The 20,815-nt window shown below is 48.5% G+C and overlaps 1 protein-coding gene across 2 annotated transcripts in view; it reads left to right on the top strand.

Moving 5' to 3' along the window:
• Positions 1 to 18,859, top strand: part of LOC142022615 (glioma pathogenesis-related protein 1-like) — a 60,620-nt gene extending 41,761 nt beyond the window's left edge. Inside the window, exons 1-6 of one of the 2 annotated variants that reach the window (XM_075012653.1) lie at positions 9,558 to 9,737; positions 12,642 to 12,887; positions 13,752 to 13,864; positions 16,202 to 16,284; positions 18,046 to 18,072; positions 18,157 to 18,859. In XM_075012653.1, the coding sequence (XP_074868754.1) occupies positions 9,558 to 9,737; positions 12,642 to 12,887; positions 13,752 to 13,864; positions 16,202 to 16,284; positions 18,046 to 18,072; positions 18,157 to 18,404 (897 nt within the window). In that variant the 3' untranslated portion in view covers positions 18,405 to 18,859. Of the gene's footprint in view, positions 1 to 9,557; positions 9,738 to 12,641; positions 12,888 to 13,751; positions 13,865 to 16,201; positions 16,285 to 18,045; positions 18,073 to 18,156 lie in introns of those variants that run through there. The other variant, XM_075012661.1, reaches the window with a different exon arrangement.
• Positions 18,860 to 20,815: the final 1,956 nt, after the last annotated feature.

Genomic DNA, 20,815 nt, shown 5'->3' with positions numbered 1-20,815 from the left:
GGAGAGTCTCTCTCACATCCACTCCCCCAGCTCAAACTGAATTCTTACTGGTCTTATGCCATTCCGCTCTGGTAATTCCCTATTGAGCAGGAGGTCAAATACCAATAGATTATTAACAAAAAGTAAATTACAGGAAGGTAGAGTTATTCAGTCGTATAGAACATGAACAGGATCTTCATTAACAAAACAATACTGAAAATTAAGGAGGATTCACTAACAATGCTAAATTCAATATTGAACCTTATGAGAACATCAATAAGCATTCATTTACAAAACAATGTCTCTATGAGATCAGAATATAATAACGTTTCCCGTGCCAACAGAATCATAGAATTCTAGGGCTGGTAGGGACCTGAGGAGGTCATCTATTCCAGCCCCCTGCCTGAAGCAGGATCAATCCCAACTAAATCATCCCAGCCATGACTACATCAAGCTGTGACTTAAAAACTTCCAGGGATGGAGATTCCACTACCTCCCTAGGCAACACATTCCAGTGCTTCACCACCCTCCTGGTGAAGTAGTTTTCCTAATATCCACCCTGCACTTCTCCCTCTGTAATGTCAGACCATTGCTCCTTGTTCTGCCATCTGTCACCACTGAGAAGTCTCTCTCCATCCTTTTTAGAGCCCCCTTTCAGCAAGTTGAAGTCTGCTATCAAATCAATCCTCAGTCTTCTCTTCTGTAACCTAAATAAACTGAAATCTCTCAGCCTTTTCTCATAGGTCATGTGCTCCATCCTCTTAATCATTTTCATTGCCCACCACTGAACCCTCTCCAATGCATCCACATCCTTCCTATACTGGGGACGGGGGAAGGGGAACAGAACTGGATGCAATATTCCAGATGTGGCCTCACCAGTGCCAAGTAGAGGGCAATAATAACTTCTCTAGATCTGTTGCAAATGCTTCTCCTAATGCACCCCAATATGCTATGAGCCTTGTGGGCTACAAGGACACAATGTTGACTCACATCCAGCCTCTCATTTACTATAATCTCCAGGTCCTTTTCTGCTGCACTGCTACTTAGCCAATTGGTCCCCAGAATGTAACAGTGCTTGGGATTCTTCCGTCCCAAGTGCAGGACTCTGCACTTATTACTGAACCTCATTGGATTTCTTTTGGCCCAGTCCTTCAATTTGTCTAGATCACTCTGGCCCAGGGTTTTCCAACCTATGGGTCAGGACTCAAACATGGGTCATGATTGCATTACAAAAGGTCACCAGCTGGGCTGGGTGGCTATTAAGAAGCCATTCACACTCCTGAAGAGATTCTCAACTTCTTAATTGGATTAACAGCCATCAAGCAGTTAAGCCAATCAATTAAATTGAGAACCATTTCAGCTGCAGGGCAGAGAACTGCATAACTGAGGAGCAGCAGCCAGCTCCGGTGAGATGGGGGCCTGAGTCCGAGGTTGGGACGGAGGGCAGAGCTGATCAGGTCCCTGGCTTCCAGCCTCTGCAGGAGGTGGGGTCCCACTGGACAGCACTGCCGGCCAGGGCTCTGCCCCAGCCAGCTTCCAGCCATGGAGATTGGGGTCCCCCTCAACAGCCCCAGCCATCTTCCAGTAGTGGGGGGTCTGGGTCTCCCTGCTGGCCCCAGCCAGGGTTCCTGCAGCTGTCTTTGGTGGTCAGGGCTCTAGCCCAAGCTGACTTCCAGCCACAGGGATGGTGGTTCCCCCCATAACAGCCGGGGTTCTGTGCCCCAGCTGGCTTCCAGCTGTGGGGGTCCCTGTGCCTCCCCAGCTCCCTCCAGCCTGTGAGTGACTCCAACCCCCTGAGTGTGACTCCCTTAGCCACCTCCATTCCCTGAGTGTGACTCTCCTAGTCCCTAAGTGTGAGTCACCTAGCCCCCTTCAGCCCGAGTGACTCCTGGTCCCTGAGTGTAACTCCCCTAGCCACCCCTAGTCCCTGAGTGTGACTCCCCTAGCCACCTCCAGTCCCTGAGTGTGACTCTTCTAGCCCCCGAGTGTGACTCCCCTAGCCCCCTTCAGCCCGAGTGACTCCTAGCCCCTCAATGTAACTCCCCTAGCCCCCTCCAGACCCCGAGTGCCTCTCCTAGCCACTGAGTCAATGAGTCACATTAGATTCTGACAGCGGGCCACATCCCTCCATCTGATCTGACTTGTTTTTTCCTCTTTTGACACATACTGCTGATAATGGGCCCTTTCCACCCCGACTGAATAGACCTTGTCAGATCTGGCCCTCACTTTTACTGGGACCACACTCTTTAAATACCCCTCTGAACCTCCCCCTTCCCCCCCACTCATGCATCTGATGAAGTGGGTCTTTGCCCACGAAAGCTTATGTTAGTCTATGCAATACGGTCTCATTCAGGCAAAGACTTGGCAGTAGCTAATGCAGTACTGCCTATAGTGGATGCACTGAACCAAAGCCCACCATCCAATTAGGGGATACTGCTCTATGGTCACCTGCTGTGGAGCACCCACGGGGACAGCACTGAAAGACAAAAGAGAAGTTACTCACTTTGTGCGGTAACAATGGTTCTTCAAGATGTGTGTCTCTGTGGTTACTCCATGTCCTGCCCACCTCCCCTCTACCCAGTGCAACAGACATGGTTAGGGCCTCAAGAAGTAAATGAGGAGAGAGTGGGGCTGCGCATGTGATCCCTAGTGGCGTAAACAGTGGGCACTGGGACCGTGCATGCACAGCCCCACTGAGTGCTGCTAAGAAAAGTCTCCGTATTGTGGTGCTGAGTAAGCCCAACACCTACCATGGAACACCCACAGGGACACACATCTCAAACAACCATTGTTACTGCACAAAGTGAGTAACCTTCTTTTAGGACTGTCCTCCTGGGTCCTCCACTTAGGTGCCACTGCATCTCTGGTTGGAGAAATATGGTAGCAGTTCCCTCAGTGGGACAACGAGTTATCTACCAGGCAAAAGCAACACTATTGCAGACAGTTCACCAACGACTACAAATGGGAAATCAATCCCAGTTTTCTAAAACCGGTGCTCAAACATTGTGTACCCCAACATAAATTGCCAGTAACAACACCAAGTACCCAACCTACTTTCCAAAGTGGGTCTGGGACCACAATCTCAAGGAGATGCAAGCTCAATAACCTGGAACGCTCTGTTGATCTGTGCATTTCCACCATTACCTCTAATGCAATGAGTCTTTCTCAAAATAAGACAAGACCAAAGTAATAGTATAGCATCAAATTGTCAGAGACAAACTTGGCATCCTTGCTTACTGAATATGACAATAACTTCTCCTTTGCAATTTCTTCCATTCTCTTGCCTGCTTTTCAACAAAGGTTCAACTCTTCACATGCCCAGCATTGACAAGCTACATCTCAGAGCGTGGCTGATTGTTGGCTATCAAGAGAGAACTGCTTGACTCCAATAGAGCAGACACTTATCAATTCCCACAGTCAATCTACAAGGAAAGCCTATGTTCAAAAATGGCACCATTGCACCAACTAATGCAAAACACAGCAAATTTTTCCTATCTTATCTGATATTCTGCACATCCTACAGTATCTATTATATCTCGAACAATTGTGGTTATCACTTACCTTCATATTGGTACAACTGGCTGCTGTTATAGCATTGCAACCACTGGTGGATGATTGTTCTCTGTTTACATACACCATCATCAAAAAGTTCCTCAGGGGGTTGCAAAGATTTTTTCACACAACACTTACTCAACCTATGAAACTTGTTGCCAAAGGATGTTATGAAGACCAGGACCTAACAGCATTCAAAAAGAACTAGATAAATTCATGGAGAATATGATTACAAATATTTATTAGCCAGGATGGGTACGAATGGTGGCCCCCGCCTCTGTTTGTCAGAGGCTGGAAATGGGTGACAGGAGAGGAATCACGTGATGATTAGCTTCACTTGATGATTATCTGTTCTGTTCTCTCCCTCTTGGACATCTGGCATTAGCCACTGTGAGAAGACAAGATACTGGGCTAGATGGACCTTTGGTCTGACCCAGTATAGCCATTCTTATGTTCTTATAAGCTTAGTTGGGTTCCTCAGAATTCAGGGTCTCCGGTGTCTACAGGAGTTTTCATTACACAACAGCCTCAAGATGATTTGCCTGGCATGTCAAATGTTCCAGATCCATGTGGTGGAGAGGTGACTATTAATTCTCTCAGAAAACACAACAGAGATGTTTTATACCAGGAGACAGGGTGGAGTATTTGCCTCTCATCTGTTCCAGGACAGGTTTCCAGAAGTAGGGGACTCACCAGATACGTCTGTTCAGAACAAAGTGCATTAGAAAATGTCTCTGTTCTGCTCCTGAATCAGTCAGGATCACTCTCAGATGCCTTTCTCTTCCATTAGACAAGCCATCTTTTACATACAATCCTTCCAAATCATTTGATAGTCAAGGTCTTGCTGGGGGGACAAAGCATGTCCCTGCAGCCTGTGCTGCTTCTCACAACTTCTGTTGTCTGAGAACGGTGAACTGCAGCCAATGGAACCATAGGTGTCTGTACGTGCAGAAGCAAGGAGAACGACTTGTCTGGCAGCCCACTAGCAGCTTTCCTTAACAAACCACATGTGGCCCCTTGGCCACAGGTTGCCCACCACTGTGCTAGAGACTCACCTACAATTGAATGAATATGAGCAAGCACATAAAGAAGAAAAAGCTGTTACAAGCCTTTCATAACTGTTGTTCTTCAAGATGTATTCCTCATGCCCATTCCATCCTTTCCCCTTCCTGGCTCCCTATGGCTACATCTACACGTGTATGCTACATCAAAATAGCTTATTTCGATGTAGCGACATCGAAATAGGCGATTTCGATGAATAACATCTACACGTCCTCCAGGGCTGGTGCCGTCGATGTTCAACATCGATGTTGGGCGGCACCACATCGAAGTAGGCGCTGCAGGGGAGCGTCTACGCACCAAAGTAGCACACATCAAAATAAGGGTGCCAGGAACAGCTGTAGACAGGGTCACAGGGTGGACTAGCACTTCGGGGCAACAGCTAGCCGCTCCCTTAAAGGGCCCCTCCCAGACACACACAGCCTGCACAGCACGCGGTTTGCAGAGCCATAAGCATGCACACCTTGGCGACGCAGTTATGGACCCCCAGCAGCAGCAGCAGCCAGAGGTCCACCCAGCCGCCCCTGTAGGAGCAGTGCTCGCCCTGCTCAATGCCATGCAGGAGGCAGCTGATCACATTCTAGCCACAGAAGAGGAGCTGCCCCCAGGGGAGGAGGAAGCAACCCCAGACCCTGCAGCCCCCCCCACCCGCCCACGCCACTGGCTGTGGAGTTACCCCACGAGCACCGACTGGTGGGAGTGGCTGGTGCTCGGTGAGTGGGACGACGACTGCTGGCTCCAGAACTTTCGTATGAGCCAGCAGACATTTCTGGAGCTCTGCCAGTGGCTCACCCCCGCACTGAGGCACCAGGACACTACCATGCGGCGTGCCCTCAGCGTGGAGAAATGGGTCGGCATGTCTGTCTGGAAGCTGGCCACTCCAGACAGCTACCGATCCGTGGGACAGAAGTTTGGCGTCGGCAAGGCCACCGTCGGGGCTGTCCTCGTGGAGGTAAGAGGACCCACAGGGGGAGGGGGAGGCAGCCCTGGCAGGGGAGGGGAGGGGAGGGGGGCCCTGGCAGGGGAGGGCCAGACACACCCTGCACACCCCTCCTCATTGGTGCTCTCCCATGTCCTTCCCCTGCAGGTCATCTACGCCATCAATGCCCTGCTCCTCCACAGGCTCGTGTGGCTTGGGGACCCGGATACGGCCATCGCGGGGTTTGCCACCCTGGGGTTCCCAAATTGCTTCGGGGCTCTGGATGGGACCCATATCCCCATCCGTGCCCCAGAGCACAGTGGAGGACGCTTCTTCAACAGGAAGAGCTACTATTCAGTGGTCCTTCAGGCCTTGGTGGACAGCCGTGGCCGCTTCCTGGACATCTATGTTGGCTGGCCTGGCAGCACCCATGACGCCCGGGTATTCTGGAATTCGGGCCTGTGCCACCGGCTGGAGGCAGGGACCTACATCCCCCAGCGGGAGATCCCTGTGGGGGACACCACCATGCCCCTCTGCGTTGTCGCAGACGTGGCGTACCCCCCTCCGGCCCTGGCTCATGCACCCTTACACGGGTCATCTGTCAGCCAGCCAGGAGAGCTTCAACATGCGCCTGAACCACACGTGCCAGGTGGTTGAGCGCACATTTGGCCACCTCAAAGGGTACTGGAGGTGTCTCCTCACCCTCCTTGATGCAGGCCCCACCAGCATCTCCCAGATTGTGGGCACGTGCAGCGCCCTCCACAACCTCATCAAGAGCAAGGGGGAGTCATTCTTTCAGGCCTGGGCTGTGGAGGCAGGCAGGGCCGATGTGCAGCCACCTGCTGCCCCCAGTCGCCAGGTGGACCCCGAGGGGATCCGGGTCCGGAAGGCCCTGCAGGCCCATTTCAACAAGGCTGTGGGGTGAACGCTGGCAGGCCCCCCACTGCAACCCCCATCCTCCACAACACTCCCTGCCCCTACGTCCACACCACAGAGCACCCAAGAGCACCTCCCCTACTTTTCTTGCAAATAAAAATAGACCTGTTGTTCGTGAAACCACCAAACGTTGAATTCTTATTATTATTATATTATTTACAACAAATATAAATATTATATATATTATATGATGGTAAGCAAAAAAAAGGGGAAGACAAGGAAGGGGAGAACTATTTACATGGGGGGGCAGGTATCCTAAAATAACAGGGGGTCTAATACAAACTATATACAAAACACAAGTAAAAGGGGATATGTACAAAGGGGGAGTTGGGGGCCACGTCCTGGGCCCCGCACCCCCTAATGTCCAGCGCTGGGGGTGGGCGGCTGCAACCCGCGCCTCAGCCTCAGCCCTGGCTGGGGCTGGCTGGGGGCCGGGCAGACCGGCAGATATGGCCAGCGGGTGTCAGCAGGCCCCAGGTCCCCCTCGGCGGATGGCCCCTCGGTGGCGGATGGCGGTGGGTGGAGCAGGCAGGGTGGGCAGAGCAGTGGCCAGCACGGCATGGGGGGCCAGGTAGTCCGCAATGCGCTCAAATGTGCGCATAAAGGCCCCCCATGCCTCCTGGCGCCAGGCTAGCGCCCGCTCCTGCAGATGGAGGTGCCGGCCCTCCACCCGCAGGTGCTGCTCTGAGACCTCCAGCTGCCGCCGGAGGATTGCCAGCAGCTGGGGGTCCGTCGCCGTCCGGGGGTGGTGCTGGCTCCGCCGTCGTCCCCACCCTGGTGCTGGTCGGTGCTCCACCGAGGAGCTGGCCTGGACTGATGGCCCCGGTGGGCTCTCTGGGACCACTGACACCTCGCTGGCGCTCTCCGGTCCCTCCGATGGTGCAGCTGCAGAACATAGGGGGGGAAGAAGAGTGGAGACAGCCATTAGTGTGGGCCCCGAGAAGTAGCCCTTGTCCCCCTCCCCTCTGCTGCTGGTTCCCCATCCCCATCCTGGGAGATGCTGCTGCTGCTGATGGGTGTCCCACCCCCTCCCCCCAGGGGACCCTAGGTTCCGCTCCCCCCATCCCCAGGGATGGGGCATGGCACTGTCGTGCTGTGGGGGCAGGGGCTGATGCACTTTTCTGAGGGACATGCCACTGCTGTCCTTGGGGCCATGGTCATCTGGGCATGTGGAGGGCCCTGGTCATGTCTGTTGCCCCCGCCCCTCAAACCCGGGAGGTGTGCACCAGGGGGGTATATACCTGACGGTCCGCTCCCACGGTCGGGGGACACCCAGTGGGCAGATGCCCTGCTGGAGCTCCGGGACAGAATGGCGATCCGGAGCCCCCCGTTGCTGGAGGAGGATCCCCCCTCCTCTTCCTCCTCCAGTGCCCCAGGGGTGGGCTCCTGGGGGGGGCCCTGGGGTGCGGGCCTTGCCTCCAGGGCGGACTCCGCCTCCGGGGCCTGCTGGGGCTCATCAGCCGAGGTGTCAAGAGTGGCCGGAGGGGAGGAGGTGTGCCGGGGGCCCAGGATTTCCCTGAGCTCCCTGTAAAAGGGGCAAGTGATGGGGGTGGCCCCAGATCGGCTGGCCGCATCCCAGGCCCGGGCATAACCCTGCCGCAGCTCCTTAACCTTACTCCTGACGTGGTCAGGAGTGCGGGCAGGGTGACCCCGGGCGGCCAGGCCCTCGGCCAGCCGAGCGAACGCATCCGCGTTCCTCCTCTTGCTCCCCATTACCTGGAGCACCTCCTCCTTGCTCCAGAGCCTCAGCAGGTCCCAGAGCTCGGCCTCCATCCAGGAGGGACCCCTCTGCCTCTTCCCCATCTGGCTGCCAGACTGGGAGCCCTGGCTCCCCTTGGGGGGGTGCACTGGGGGCACTTGGGGGGCTGGCTTGCTGCCATGGGTTCAGGCTGTTAGGCTGCGGCTGCTGTGAGACGTGCAGGCTGGCTGTGTGGCTGTGCTGCCACCTGCATGCTTTCTCAGCTTCCTGCACAGGAAGGCAGGGGGTGGGGACCTTTAAGGGGCTGCTGCACGTGGCGACCATCGAGCTCAGGGGTTGGAGAGAGCGTCTCTCAACCCCTCAGCTGATGGCCACCATGGCGGACCCCGCTATTTCGATGTTGTGGGACGCGCATCGGCTACACGTGCCCTACTTCAACATTGAACGTTGAAGTAGGGCACTATTCCCATCCCCTCATGAGGCTAGTGACTTTGACGTCTCGCGGCCTTACGTCGATGTCAACTTCGAAATAGCTCCCGCCACGTGTAGCCGTGGTGGGCGCTATTTCGAAGTTGGTGCGGCTACTTCAAAGTAGCCGGCATGTGTAGATGCGGCTTATAAGAGTTAACCAGCAAGAAGCGATTTAGGAGACTGCATGTTGGTGGGACCCTTTATAGCAGCACTATGAGTGGTCAGTAGTAGGAGGCATCAGAACCAACCCAACAGATACCACTAAGGGAAAACTTTCTGGCAGTGGTGTTGTTTGAGGTGACCACACACCTACTTCCTATGGGTTAGTAAATAAAAATATATTAAGGACTTTCAGGTTCTCAGACACTACAGTAATGAGGACCTTTAGATCATTTTGTTTTCATGGACTGCATAACTATTAGTTAATTCTGCTAACAGCCCCATTAGTTAAGCAGTAACTCCAAGCTGACAAGCTGCACCAAATTGTGAGGTAAGGAAGGGGTCATGAAATCCAGCACTTCCCATGAGATTCTTCTGTAAATCAGGGTGCTACAGCACAGGCTGCTGGAGCAGAGTTAGTTCTTCCTTCATTTCCAAAGATTAGCTGATGAAACAATCCCATCCAGGTTTCCTCATTTGTTGAAAAAAGATAATGAGATGTGAGGTCTTTTAGAAGGGAATTAAACTGAAGTCTCATAAGAGGAAGGAAGTATTTTCTACATGAGGCTACCTGATTTTGTTGAGGGTGAGCCACACCCATTTCCTGCAAGCAATTCATTTGCTGTTTCTATCACACTGACAAGTGTCATCTTAGAAAACTAACATGAGAAACTCAGACTGAAACTGCACCCTGCAGAGTGCTATGTAGGGGACAAACAGCACCATATGCAGCTAAGAGATTCTTCTTCCAAAGTCTGGAGAGATCAAAAACAGCTGAGGATCATGAAAGTCAGACTGTTCCTTGGTGTTCTGCTGTTTCTAGACCTTTTAAGTTCCTGTTATTCTTTTGGCCCAAGTACATTGCCTGATATAGAAGATACACAGTTTATTGAGGACTGCGTGAATGCTCATAACAACTTTCGGTCCAAGGTAAATCCACCAGCCAGCAACATGCTTCACATGGTAAGATCTTCACCCTTTATTTGCAATGGAATTGAATTCAGAGTCCAATTAACAAAGGGGCTTTAGTTGCTGCAGCCCAGGGCTCTGGGTAAGGGGGGCCCTGCAAAAAGATCTCTGGGCCACCAAAAGTCCAGATCTTTTTGAGCCCCTTGCCTTATCCTGGGGACCTGAGCTGCAGCCCTTAAAGCCCCTGTGATGCCTGCTTTAATCCACTGGCCCTGACTGGCAGGGGGTAGGGGCTGGGAAACTCAGCTCCATGAAACTATTGGAAGGGGAACTCAGTCTACACACTACTGTACTCTTACCTGCAGGCACCACTCCCACAGTTCCCATTGTCCAGGAACTGCAGAAAATAGGGCTGCAAGGGTGATACTTGCAGGTGAGGACAGTGCATGGAGCCACCAAATGGGGAATGCCCAAGGAAAGCATCCTGCATCTCAACCTCCAGCTCCATGCCCGTTCCAGCACCGAACTCCTGCCAAGGCCCTGCATTCCCAACCCATCCTCCCCCCAGTCTCCTCCCTCACTCCAAACCCTTCGGGCTCAGTCTGGATCCTCCTCCTGCACCCCAAACTCTTCATCCCTGAGCTCCCCATTGCTGTTCTCACCCACTTCTATCCCACAGCCTTCTGTCCCAGCCTGGACACCCCTTTCACACTTTGAACCCCTCATTTTTGGCCCCATCCCAAATCCTAGGGAAAGCCCTGGGCCTTTGCCCCACACATGATCATTTTGTTTTAAATTTGGAAAATGATTTATATACAGGGCCCCACTAGAGCTAGTTGTCCCAGACCCACAGAAGCACATTGGGAGAACTTCCTGGTTCCTGCCAGGATGTACCCTCTGCCCCTGCAGGGTCTCAGTACTGGTTGAGCTGAGAGCGCATCAGCTGCATGTAATCCTGCTCTTTGTTCTTTACTGATAGGACCAAAAAGGGTTGGCAGAGCACCCTGCTAGGAGTTTAAGTGACACAAAAGGAGAACAGGGGCTTAGTTATTGTGGGAGTAACAGCATGTTTTTAAGGAGGGCTGTGGGAACAGGAGGGCCTACACTGAGGTAAAATGGCTATACCTCTACTGCTGGTACAGAAGATGTGGCTAGGAGGAAGGGGCTGTCTATCAGTAGCCATGTATGGGCTGGAAAATGGAGTCACCTATAAATGCAGCCACTGTTAGAGCAGATCTTAGCTACTAGCTCAATACTAGCTTGCTCAATGGGCTATTCATCAAATCAAGGAAACGGCCAAGATTAGTTTGAGCATTGTTACCAGACCTTTAACAAGATAACTTCTAGAAAAAAATTATTCGTGTGTAGGTGTTCACCTCGGAGAAACTTTTAAATACTAGCTTAAGGCACAAACTCAGACCAGCTTGAAGGGACAAAATTAATGGCCACACTGTTATTGGAAGCCAGTCAAGCCAGGCTCTGACATCAAAGGAAGTTGCATGCACAAACTATGGGCAAAACATGAGTGTGGATGGCCTGAAGGCATTCTGCTTTTCAAGGAAACTCAGTGAAGTGCCCAAGGGTTGAGTAGCAAACTTACACAAAAACTACGTCTTGCTTTTTTCTTTATGAACAATATTTAAATGATGTGTTTATGACTGAGGATGCAAGTGGCCTCTTTGCAGCCATGCAAGGTTGAGCAAGAAAGGTTTCACGCACTTGTGTGATTGTGCGAGGTCCATTAATGACGGCAGTCTCTGCACTCTGGGGGGAATAATAGGAGGACAGGGATGGGGAGGTATGGCTATGGCCTCACTCCTAGGCTACGTCTACACGTGCACCCAACTTCGAAATAGCTTATTTCGATGTTGCGACATCGAAATAGGCTATTTCGATGAATAACGTCTACACGTCCTCCAGGGCTGGCAACGTCGATGTTCAACTTCGACGTTGCTCAGCCCAACATCGAAATAGGCACAGCGAGGGAACGTCTACACGCCAAAGTAGCACACATCGAAATAAGGGAGCCAGGCACAGCTGCAGACAGGGTCACGGGGCGGACTCAACAGCAAGTCGCTCCCTTAAAGGGCCCCTCCCAGACACACTTTCATTAAACAGTGCAAGATACACAGAGCCAACAACTAGTTGCAGACCCTGTATATGCAGCACGGACCCCCAGCTGCAGCAGCAGCAGCCAGAAGCCCTGGGCTAAGGGCTGCTGCCCACGGTGACCACAGAGCCCCGCAAGGGCTGGAGAGAGAGTATCTCTCAACCCCCCAGCTGATGGCCGCCATGGAGGACCCCGCTATTTCGATGTTGCGGGACGCGGATCGTCTACACGTCCCTACTTCGATGTTGAACGTCGAAGTAGGGCGCTATTCCCATCCCCTCATGGGGTTAGCGACTTCGACGTCTCGCCGCCTAACGTCGATTTCAACTTCGAAATAGCGCCCAACACGTGTAGACGTGACGGGCGCTATTTCGAAGTTACTGCTGCTACTTCGAAGTAGCGTGCACGTGTAGACGCAGCTCTAGTAGCACTGATCAGCAGAGCCAAGTTTATGTCACTCTAATGACTGATACAAAATATGCAGGCCCATGCACAATGAATAGGCTGTCTGCAGAGCTCATCTTGGCACCATCTGAGGTCTTAGTGGATAAAAGCCAAGATCTAGAGGTATATGTTAAATGGACTGCACCTTAGAGATGACTGCACAAATATTAAATATCTTACAATACATAAAGGACAGACAGGAAAGAGGCATTTTATAGATGAAGGGAACAGGTGACAAGATTTTAGGAAAGACTGGATGTGCGACAGGGAGGCAAATGGAGACGAGTCCAAAATTACAGGCCTGGGAGGCAGGGAGAATTAACAGAATAGTTTCTGTTCAAGAGGTTTGAGTTTGTACAAGTCATTGCACTTTAAGTACTTTTTATATCTTTTTCATTCTGCAGACCTGGGATTCTGCTTTAGCTAAGAGTGCCAAAGCATGGGCAAAGCGATGCCACTTTGATCATAATATCTATCTGAAAGTACAAGGAAAAGTGCACCCTGACTTTACTCCAGTTGGAGAAAACATCTGGACTGGCTCTCTCTCTCTCTTCTCTGTGAATGCGGCCATCAGAAAATGGTATAATGAAGTCACAGACTATGATTTTAAGACCCACTCTTGTACAAGAATATGTGGGCATTATACCCAGGTGATTTTTTTGTTTCACCAACTTCATTGCAAACAATTTGTGGTTTTAGAAGAGAGTAAGACACATACATTTTGCCTGCTACATGTTATAAATTGTAACCTGATTTACTAGTGCGGGTTAGGACAACTTTGTGCTAAAAGAAAAAGGGACTGACTCAGGAGGGAGCTGTGTAGGAAGAGACCTGCTGGCTTTGGTTTGGAAACACAGCTCCTCCATTCAGATATTCCTGGGCCCCTTGGAGAGATGCATGAGATGGGTGGTTCTGGCACAGAACCTCCACAGAAGGGGAAGGAGGCATACTCTGACAGCCTGGTCTGGGGACAACTCAGTGTGAGGATATTTAGATTCTGCCCCCCGTGTCCTCACAAGCCATGGGAATTTTCAGCAGGAAGGGGAGGATCTGATTCTACAAAAGCAACTGTCTGATTTCAATATTACACAATCATAAGTCAAAAAGTACATTCAGCAGTTATTCATCTAAATGGGAGCTCCCTGTGCTGTAACTAATGCTTCTAAAACAACAGGAAGTCCTGTGGCACCTGATAGACTAACACCATGCTAAGATATTTTGAAGCATAAGCTTTCATGGCCAAAGACCCGCTTCATCAGATGCATGAAGTGGGTCTTTGACCATGAAAGCTTATGCTCCAAAATATCTGTTAGTCTATAAGGTGCCACAGGACTTCTTACTATTCTCCAAGATACAGACTAACACGGCTACCTCTCTGATAGTGCTTCTAAGGTGCTGTTACAAAACACACTTACAATACACACCCCAGTCAGTTGTTTCTTGTTGAATATCATAACTGCAGTAACCTCTCTGTAGTCCTGGAAAAATCTAATGTATTTTGATTTTCCTTTTAGGTTGTTTGGGCAGAAAGTTACAAAGTCGGCTGCGCCGTTCAGTTCTGTCCTAGAGTTACAGGTACCAACGGAATCACCAAAGCAGCACATTTTATTTGCAACTATGGACCAGCGTAAGTTAGCTGATATTACTTTACAAGATCCCAGAGCAGGTGATCTGTTCCACTTTGGCTGATGTTTGGAGTAGTCCACCTAGAGAGCTGTGCTGCTGTTTCCTTGGCCTGAAGAACAGTTGCCATGGAGGCGTGGGGAAAGGAGAGTCTGCCCACCATCTCTCTCTCCCTGCATCAGCAGAGACATCCTTTCAAAAATACTGACAATGTTTTGCATATACAGCAGACCTAAAAACCTTCACTTCTGAGGATGGGCCGTAAACCAGTATGAAATGCAAATTGCCAACTAGAGCTTCATTGTGTCACTCTCCATGAGAAAGCTGAGGGGTAAACTGTGCACTCATTTTAGTACAAATTGGCAACTTGCAAACTAGCCTGAGTTACAGCTTTGGGGCCAAGGGGCCAGCTTGACTATTTTCTCATAAAAACATACCACCCATTCATGTATACTCCAGGTATGAAATTAATCCACTCAGGAGAAATATCTTGTATATAATCGTATCCTCCAGCAAAAAAGTAGCCACAGCACTTACTGTGTCCATTCTGTATTTCCAGATTGAATTGTAACCCCCAAACAGCCAAAATGGGGGGAAAGTAAGTAGCTCTCCATCAGGCTAGTGCTGCAATCCTGTTATAGCCCCACTCCAACTTTGCAGCTATTGCAAAGTCCAACATTAAAAAATCTGCACCTGAAATTAAAAATTCTGAAAAATTCCACATATTTTGTTATAGTGCAGCTAGTATTGATCTTTGCCTTCTAATTATTAGTCAAGAAATATAGGCAGTCATTTTTTCAGTGTTACATCACAGGTAACTGATGAGAAACTGAGATATGGGACTCAAACTAACAATTTATGTTGGCTATTGACCATCTCCAGAATAGTCAGTAGCAAACATTCCAAGAGCATATTATAGGATATATTTTCAGTCCAAAAATTTAGACCAGGTCTAATCACTAGAGTGCCATAAGCATTTTATAAGGCCTTACTGTCCTTTACAATAAGGCTCCTTTACATCACTCTGGCAATGTACAGGAGCCTTAAAACCTCTACACCTGTTTTATACTCCTGGGGGAATTCACTAAGCATAACGGGCGCAATTCACTAAGCAGGCTAGCTATTACAGTCTGTTCTGCATGACCAGACAGAGTGTACTCCACACCTACCTCCTCAGAACTACCACAAAGCCCTGCTCCACCATGCTAAGTGTGCTGCAGGAGTGAGAAAGAGAGTCTCTCTCTCTCTCTCTCTCTCTCTCTCTGTCTCTCTCTCTCTGTCTTACATACACACAAAACTTCCCAGCCTCCCCACGCCAACAGTGATTTACATCTCTACCAGCTGTTCTGTACTCCCAAACTGACCTGGATGCACTGCTGGATGGATGTGTCTTCTCCTGCAGTTTCCCTTTGCTTCCCCATCAGGGCTATGTCTACACTAGCACGCTACATCGAAGTAGCCTATTTCAAAGTAAGAACATTGAAATAGGCTACTTCGACGCGTATCGTCTACACGTCCTCCGGGGAGGGTGCCGTCGACATTCAACGTCGAAGTAGTGATGGGGAACGTCGAAAGGAGCTGCCCCGGAAGGAAATGCGGAGCGTCCACGCACACAAGCGCTGTCCGTCCAAATAAGGGGCCAGCAAAGCCTGTGGATGGGGTCACAGGCTGGACTAGCCCTTCTGGGGCAAGAGCAAGCCGCTCCCTTAAAGAGCCCCTCCCAGACACACTCGGCTTGCACAGCATGAGGTCAACAGAGCCGACAACCGGTTGCAGACCCCATGCACACAGCATGTACCCCCAGCTGCAGCAGCAGCAGCAGCAGCCAGAAGCCCTGGGCTAAGAGCTGCTGCACACAGTGACCATAGAGCCCTGCTGGACAGAGTGTCTCTCAACCCTTCAGCTGATGGCACCATGGAGGATCCCGCTATTTCAACATAGCAGGATGCGGATCATCTACACATGCCCTGCTTCGACGTTGAACGTCGAAGTAGGGCGCTATTCCCATCTTCAGAGAGGAATAGTGATTTTGACATCTCGCTGCCTAACGTTGATTTCAACATCGAAATAGAGCACGGTGCATGTAGACGCGACGCATGCTATTTCGACGTGGTGCCAGCTACTTCGAAGTAGCTGGCTAGTGTAGACGCACCCCAGAAGTCATTTTTTTCTGCACAGAAGCAAAGAAATTAGTGGGGTCATCAATTCTGTCCATATGCAGTGATGCAGAATTCCCCCAGAAGTTCAGTTCAAATCACACGATATATTTAAATTCTCCCTTCCCCGCTGTCCCCCACCCCCATCCTGGGAAAAGACTAAACTACTTTTTTCCACTTTGCAGTGGGAATTATCCTAGACGACCTTATACACAAGGAGCTGCATGTAGTGACTGCAATGGTGAAAAGTGTGTGAACAAGCTCTGCGGTAAGAGGCAGGGAATCTGCCAAGGGTGTTCTATGGGAAACAAAGTTGCTTAATTGGCATAGGAAATTTGGCAGACATTCAAGCTGTACCAGGTTAAATAAGCTATTGATATTATTCAATCATCTGGAATACTTTTTCTGGGATATTTACATCTGAATTCAGAAATGACAAGGAACTGAAAAGCCAACAATTAAGAACATCTGTATTTAATAAAAAAAAAAACAGAATCAACCATGATCCTGCAAAGAAATCTGCAACAGAGACCTTTACTGCTATGTAGCCTCCCACTGAAGTCAGGAATCATCTTTAACACTGTGATATTTTGAGTAAGCATCGAGCAGCTTAAAAGAAAAACCCCAATACATATTGGCTGTGTCTACATAGGCAGCTTCTGTCAACTGAAGAGCCCTTTTGTGGACAAAACTCTCTGAGTATCTACATCGCTAAAGCGCTCTGTTGAGAGTTTGTCGACAGACCTCAGCTGTTCAGCTGGCAATGTTATCCCTGTTTCCAATCAGGAATAGCACCTCTGTCAAAAGTGTTTTGTCAACAGAGTGCCTGTGCAGACAGTTCTGTCAACAGAGAGGGCTTCCAGTTCCCAAGGCAGCCATGTCTGAAGACCTTCCAGTCAGCCGTCCTGTCAAGAGTGGGCAGGGCAGCGTGGATGCTCTCTGTTGACAGAGCGGATTTCACTTTCGATCTGCATTTGTGTGTAGACGCAACCTGTCGACGGAGGTACTGCTGAGAATTCTCTGTCAACAGTGGCTTCTGTCAACACAGGCTGCCCATGTAGATGTAGCTAAAATAAAAATACCCATTTTTAGAATGAATGGCCCACCTAACTAGGCGGGTGGATGGTCCAATCACACAAATACCTAAAACTTTTAATTTTTTGTTTCCGAGCTGTGAAATCCTGCTGGCATGTTTTGCATCCCATGACATCAGATGTCACAGATTCATGCATTGGGGGATTGCCAGAAATGAGTCACAGATGGGGTTTAAAAGAACGTTTAAATGTTTAAGACTAGAGCCTGAAAATATATCCACCTGCATTGTTCTGACACGGAGTGTGACTGTCTTCCATGGTATTTAGCCATTAATGAATTTTGTGTGTGTGTGTTAAATGCTTCCCCCATCCCACCCAGTGAGGCTATTCAACACAAATGTCTATGCTTAGTGCACTTTTTAAAGTTATGTAAAGTGATCACCTTTTAAAAACAATAAATACCATCTTTTACAGTTGCAGTTTCTTTCATCTCGCAAATCAATGTTGTTTACTGTATCTTCCACCATTTTTTAAAATCAGTTCACAGTCATACCCAAAGTTTTAGACACCACTCAGCTGGGGATGCAGGTTTTAGTGACACAGGTCATGCTTGTAAGACATTTGGGGTGTGACTACCGTCAACGAGTTAGCCATCTAAGTGGTGTTTGTCACTTTTTGCTCTTCTCTTCACTCTAAGGGTCAATTTATACAATTTGCTGAGTGACCTGCCTCAGGTCCCCGCCACTTTGTCTGAAAATGGTTGATGACTAAATTCTAACTCAACTAATCTGTAACAATCTGCAACTGTTGATCTTAGACACTCATAAAACAGAGGAGGATCATTTCCAAGAAGATTAATTGCTGCCCAGATGAGGAGAAAACACAAATCCTCAGCTGTAATTCAGAATATTATCAGCACCTATGGGCTATCCATTTTTCATTAATAAAATAAATTCAGTAATGATTATATTAACATTTTTCTCATCTTTTACCAGAAAATCCGGAACGTGAGAAATTGAGAAGTAGGTATCACAGTCTTATATTGTTACCTGAATTAAGTTTTTCTACACGTCACACAGCTTCATAAAGACATTTTTGTTTTCTAGGTTACTCCAGCTGGTATCCAGACTGGGACACACATCCACACCCTGGTCCCTCTCAAGCTCCAGCACCCAGGCCCGATGATGCTCCACGTCCTCGCCCACCTAGTGCTCCACAGCCCAGCTCCCCACACTCCTCTTGTGACCAATATTGTATTACTGTTTTAATAGTAAGGCTACTGTTTGTGTTATTGATTTTTGGTGCTGCCTTACTAGTACAATGGCAGTATCCCCAGATATTTATATATGACTAATCTCTATTTGCTTCCTATTGTCAGTGTCCATAGGCACTAGTACTAACCAGTTTTCCTTGGCTGCATGTAGGTGTTTGAGACCAAGAGGAGGGTATGTACAATGAAATCTATACATTTTGTACCTCTCTGCACCCCAGGCACACCTTATCATGTTCCATTCTTTTCCCTAAGAAGCACATTTGGACATAAGGACTGAAGGTGACAGCTTTAGACAATTCACTGTAATTGCCTTCTCCTAAGAGTCATTATTGTCAGATAATTCTCTCTCCTACACACATCATGAGAATCACCCTAGATAACTTCCCTAAAATATTCAGCTGTTAAATGAGGGTCACTGATTAATGTGTGTATTTGTGTATATATGTATATACACACACACATACAGAATAAACAAATAAATCTGGTATAAGAAACACTGCTGGAGAAATGATGGAGTCAGTTGTTCACATGTTTGATAGTAGCAAGGAGTCCCGTTCCAGCAACAGGCGGCTGTGTGTCATATGCCATATAATCATCTAGTCTCCTATTGTACTTTCATGTCGAGACATTCTATACAAACACACGTTTGATGGCTGAATGATTCTGGGAAAATAAAATATTGAGCCTTTCTGCTTCACATCCAGAGCAAGTGAGTGAGGATTCAAAGTTTTTACTAACCAAAAGACTAGTTGGTGGCCAAGGTGGAATGAATGTATTAGGTCTCAGTACAATTCTAGGATGACAAGTAGACCCAAAAGTGTAATTGTAGCATACTCAAGTATGTGCCATGTTCCTTTAAGTGTAACTCTAAGAACACCACTCCACGTTTTCTTGACTTTATCCTGTGATGGGTTATAGAATCATGAGAAACCCGCTCTTCCTATTTCCCCTTCCTTTGTCCCCCAACCTCTTTTTCTGTACATAAGATTTTAATGTGTCCATCCTACCTCTGTGACCATTGCCACAAGACAATGAGGTTCACTCACCTGGTAACCTCTGCTCAGTCACTTCAGACCGAGTGCTGCTTCTGGAAGTGAACAAGAAGAAGTCTTGTGGCAACTTATAGACTAACATATTTTGGAGCATAAGCTTTCGTGAGCAAAGACCCACTTCACCTGCTTCACCCACTTTGCCCATGAAAGCTTATGCTCCAAAATATCTGTTAGTCTATAAGATGCCACAAGACTTCTTGTTGTTCTCGAAGCTGCAGACTAACACGGCTATTTCTCTGATACTTGCTTCCAGAAGTGCTGATTCACCACAATGACATATGTGGGACTACAGCAGAGGTAGGACAGAGAGAGGCCTAGAAGACTTATTATCAGCTGGTTGGACATGATATTAAACTGGCAACTAGCTTGGTTTAAAATAACCACCCCACTGAGCCTCAGCAATTGTAGAGGAGAGGATAGGTGGCAGGGGAAGAGCCCTCCTTCCCCCTGCCTCCAAAATGCCCTGAAGGATCCTGCAAACTGACAGATTGCTACAACTCTGTCACTCTTAGGATTCAGACTGCAACTCACTGGGGTATGTATATTTATTTGCTTTAACCTGTAAATAACTGTTATTTAGATAGCCCGCCTTGTAGTAAACTACAGATGTTATCTTTGATGTATGATCTAGGGTACCAGCTAATCTCTTGGGAATGCAAGAAACATGAATATGGTGTGATTTTGGTGTAAGTGACCTTTTTTTCCTGAATCCAGTTTATCTGGGTAGCAGATTTCCAGTGGGATTTTCTGTGACTTCATGGTAAAACTGTTATTGTGATAGAAGAGTTCCATTTGTTACTGGGTCGGTGAAATCTAATAAAACATACTACCAGTTTGGTGTGTCTGCCTATTTTTTAATCTCTGTCTGGAGGTAGGCTGTCACCATCATGAAACACTCTAGATCATTTGATACAGATATTTTAAGTGAGATTAACTTATGCAACAACTCACAAGCAGTCAAAGTCCAAACATAACAATACTAATACACAGGTGAGCCAGATAGGTTTTTCGCTATGCTAATCAACATTCATTGAGGCCTCAGGGGCCTTTACATGAGCTGGCACCTCGCCTGCCAACATCACAACCTTGTAAGCAAGCGATCTTAGAACCATCATGGATAGTTCTCTGAAGGCACCTGCTTGATGCAAAGCAGCAGTCAAAAAAGCTAATAATGTTAGGAGTAAGTAGGAAAGGGATAGAAAATAAGACAATAAATATAACAATGCCATATAAATCCATGGTATGCCCACACCTTAAATACTGCATGCAGTGTTGGTTGCCCTATCTCAAAAATGATATATTAGAATCTGAAAAAGTAAAGAGAAGAGCAACAAAGAAGATTAGTGTTATGGAACAGCTTCCAAATGAGGAGAGAGTAAAAAGACAGGAACTGTTCAGGTTACAGAACTAAAGGGAAATTGACATGGGTCTATAAAATCA

Source organism: Carettochelys insculpta, chromosome 1 (assembly GCF_033958435.1).
Source record: "Carettochelys insculpta isolate YL-2023 chromosome 1, ASM3395843v1, whole genome shotgun sequence".
In the NCBI taxonomy this organism is placed as follows: domain Eukaryota; kingdom Metazoa; phylum Chordata; order Testudines; family Carettochelyidae; genus Carettochelys; species Carettochelys insculpta.
The sequence above is the reverse complement of the archived record's forward strand: the minus strand, read 5'-3'. Positions and strand labels throughout refer to the sequence as shown.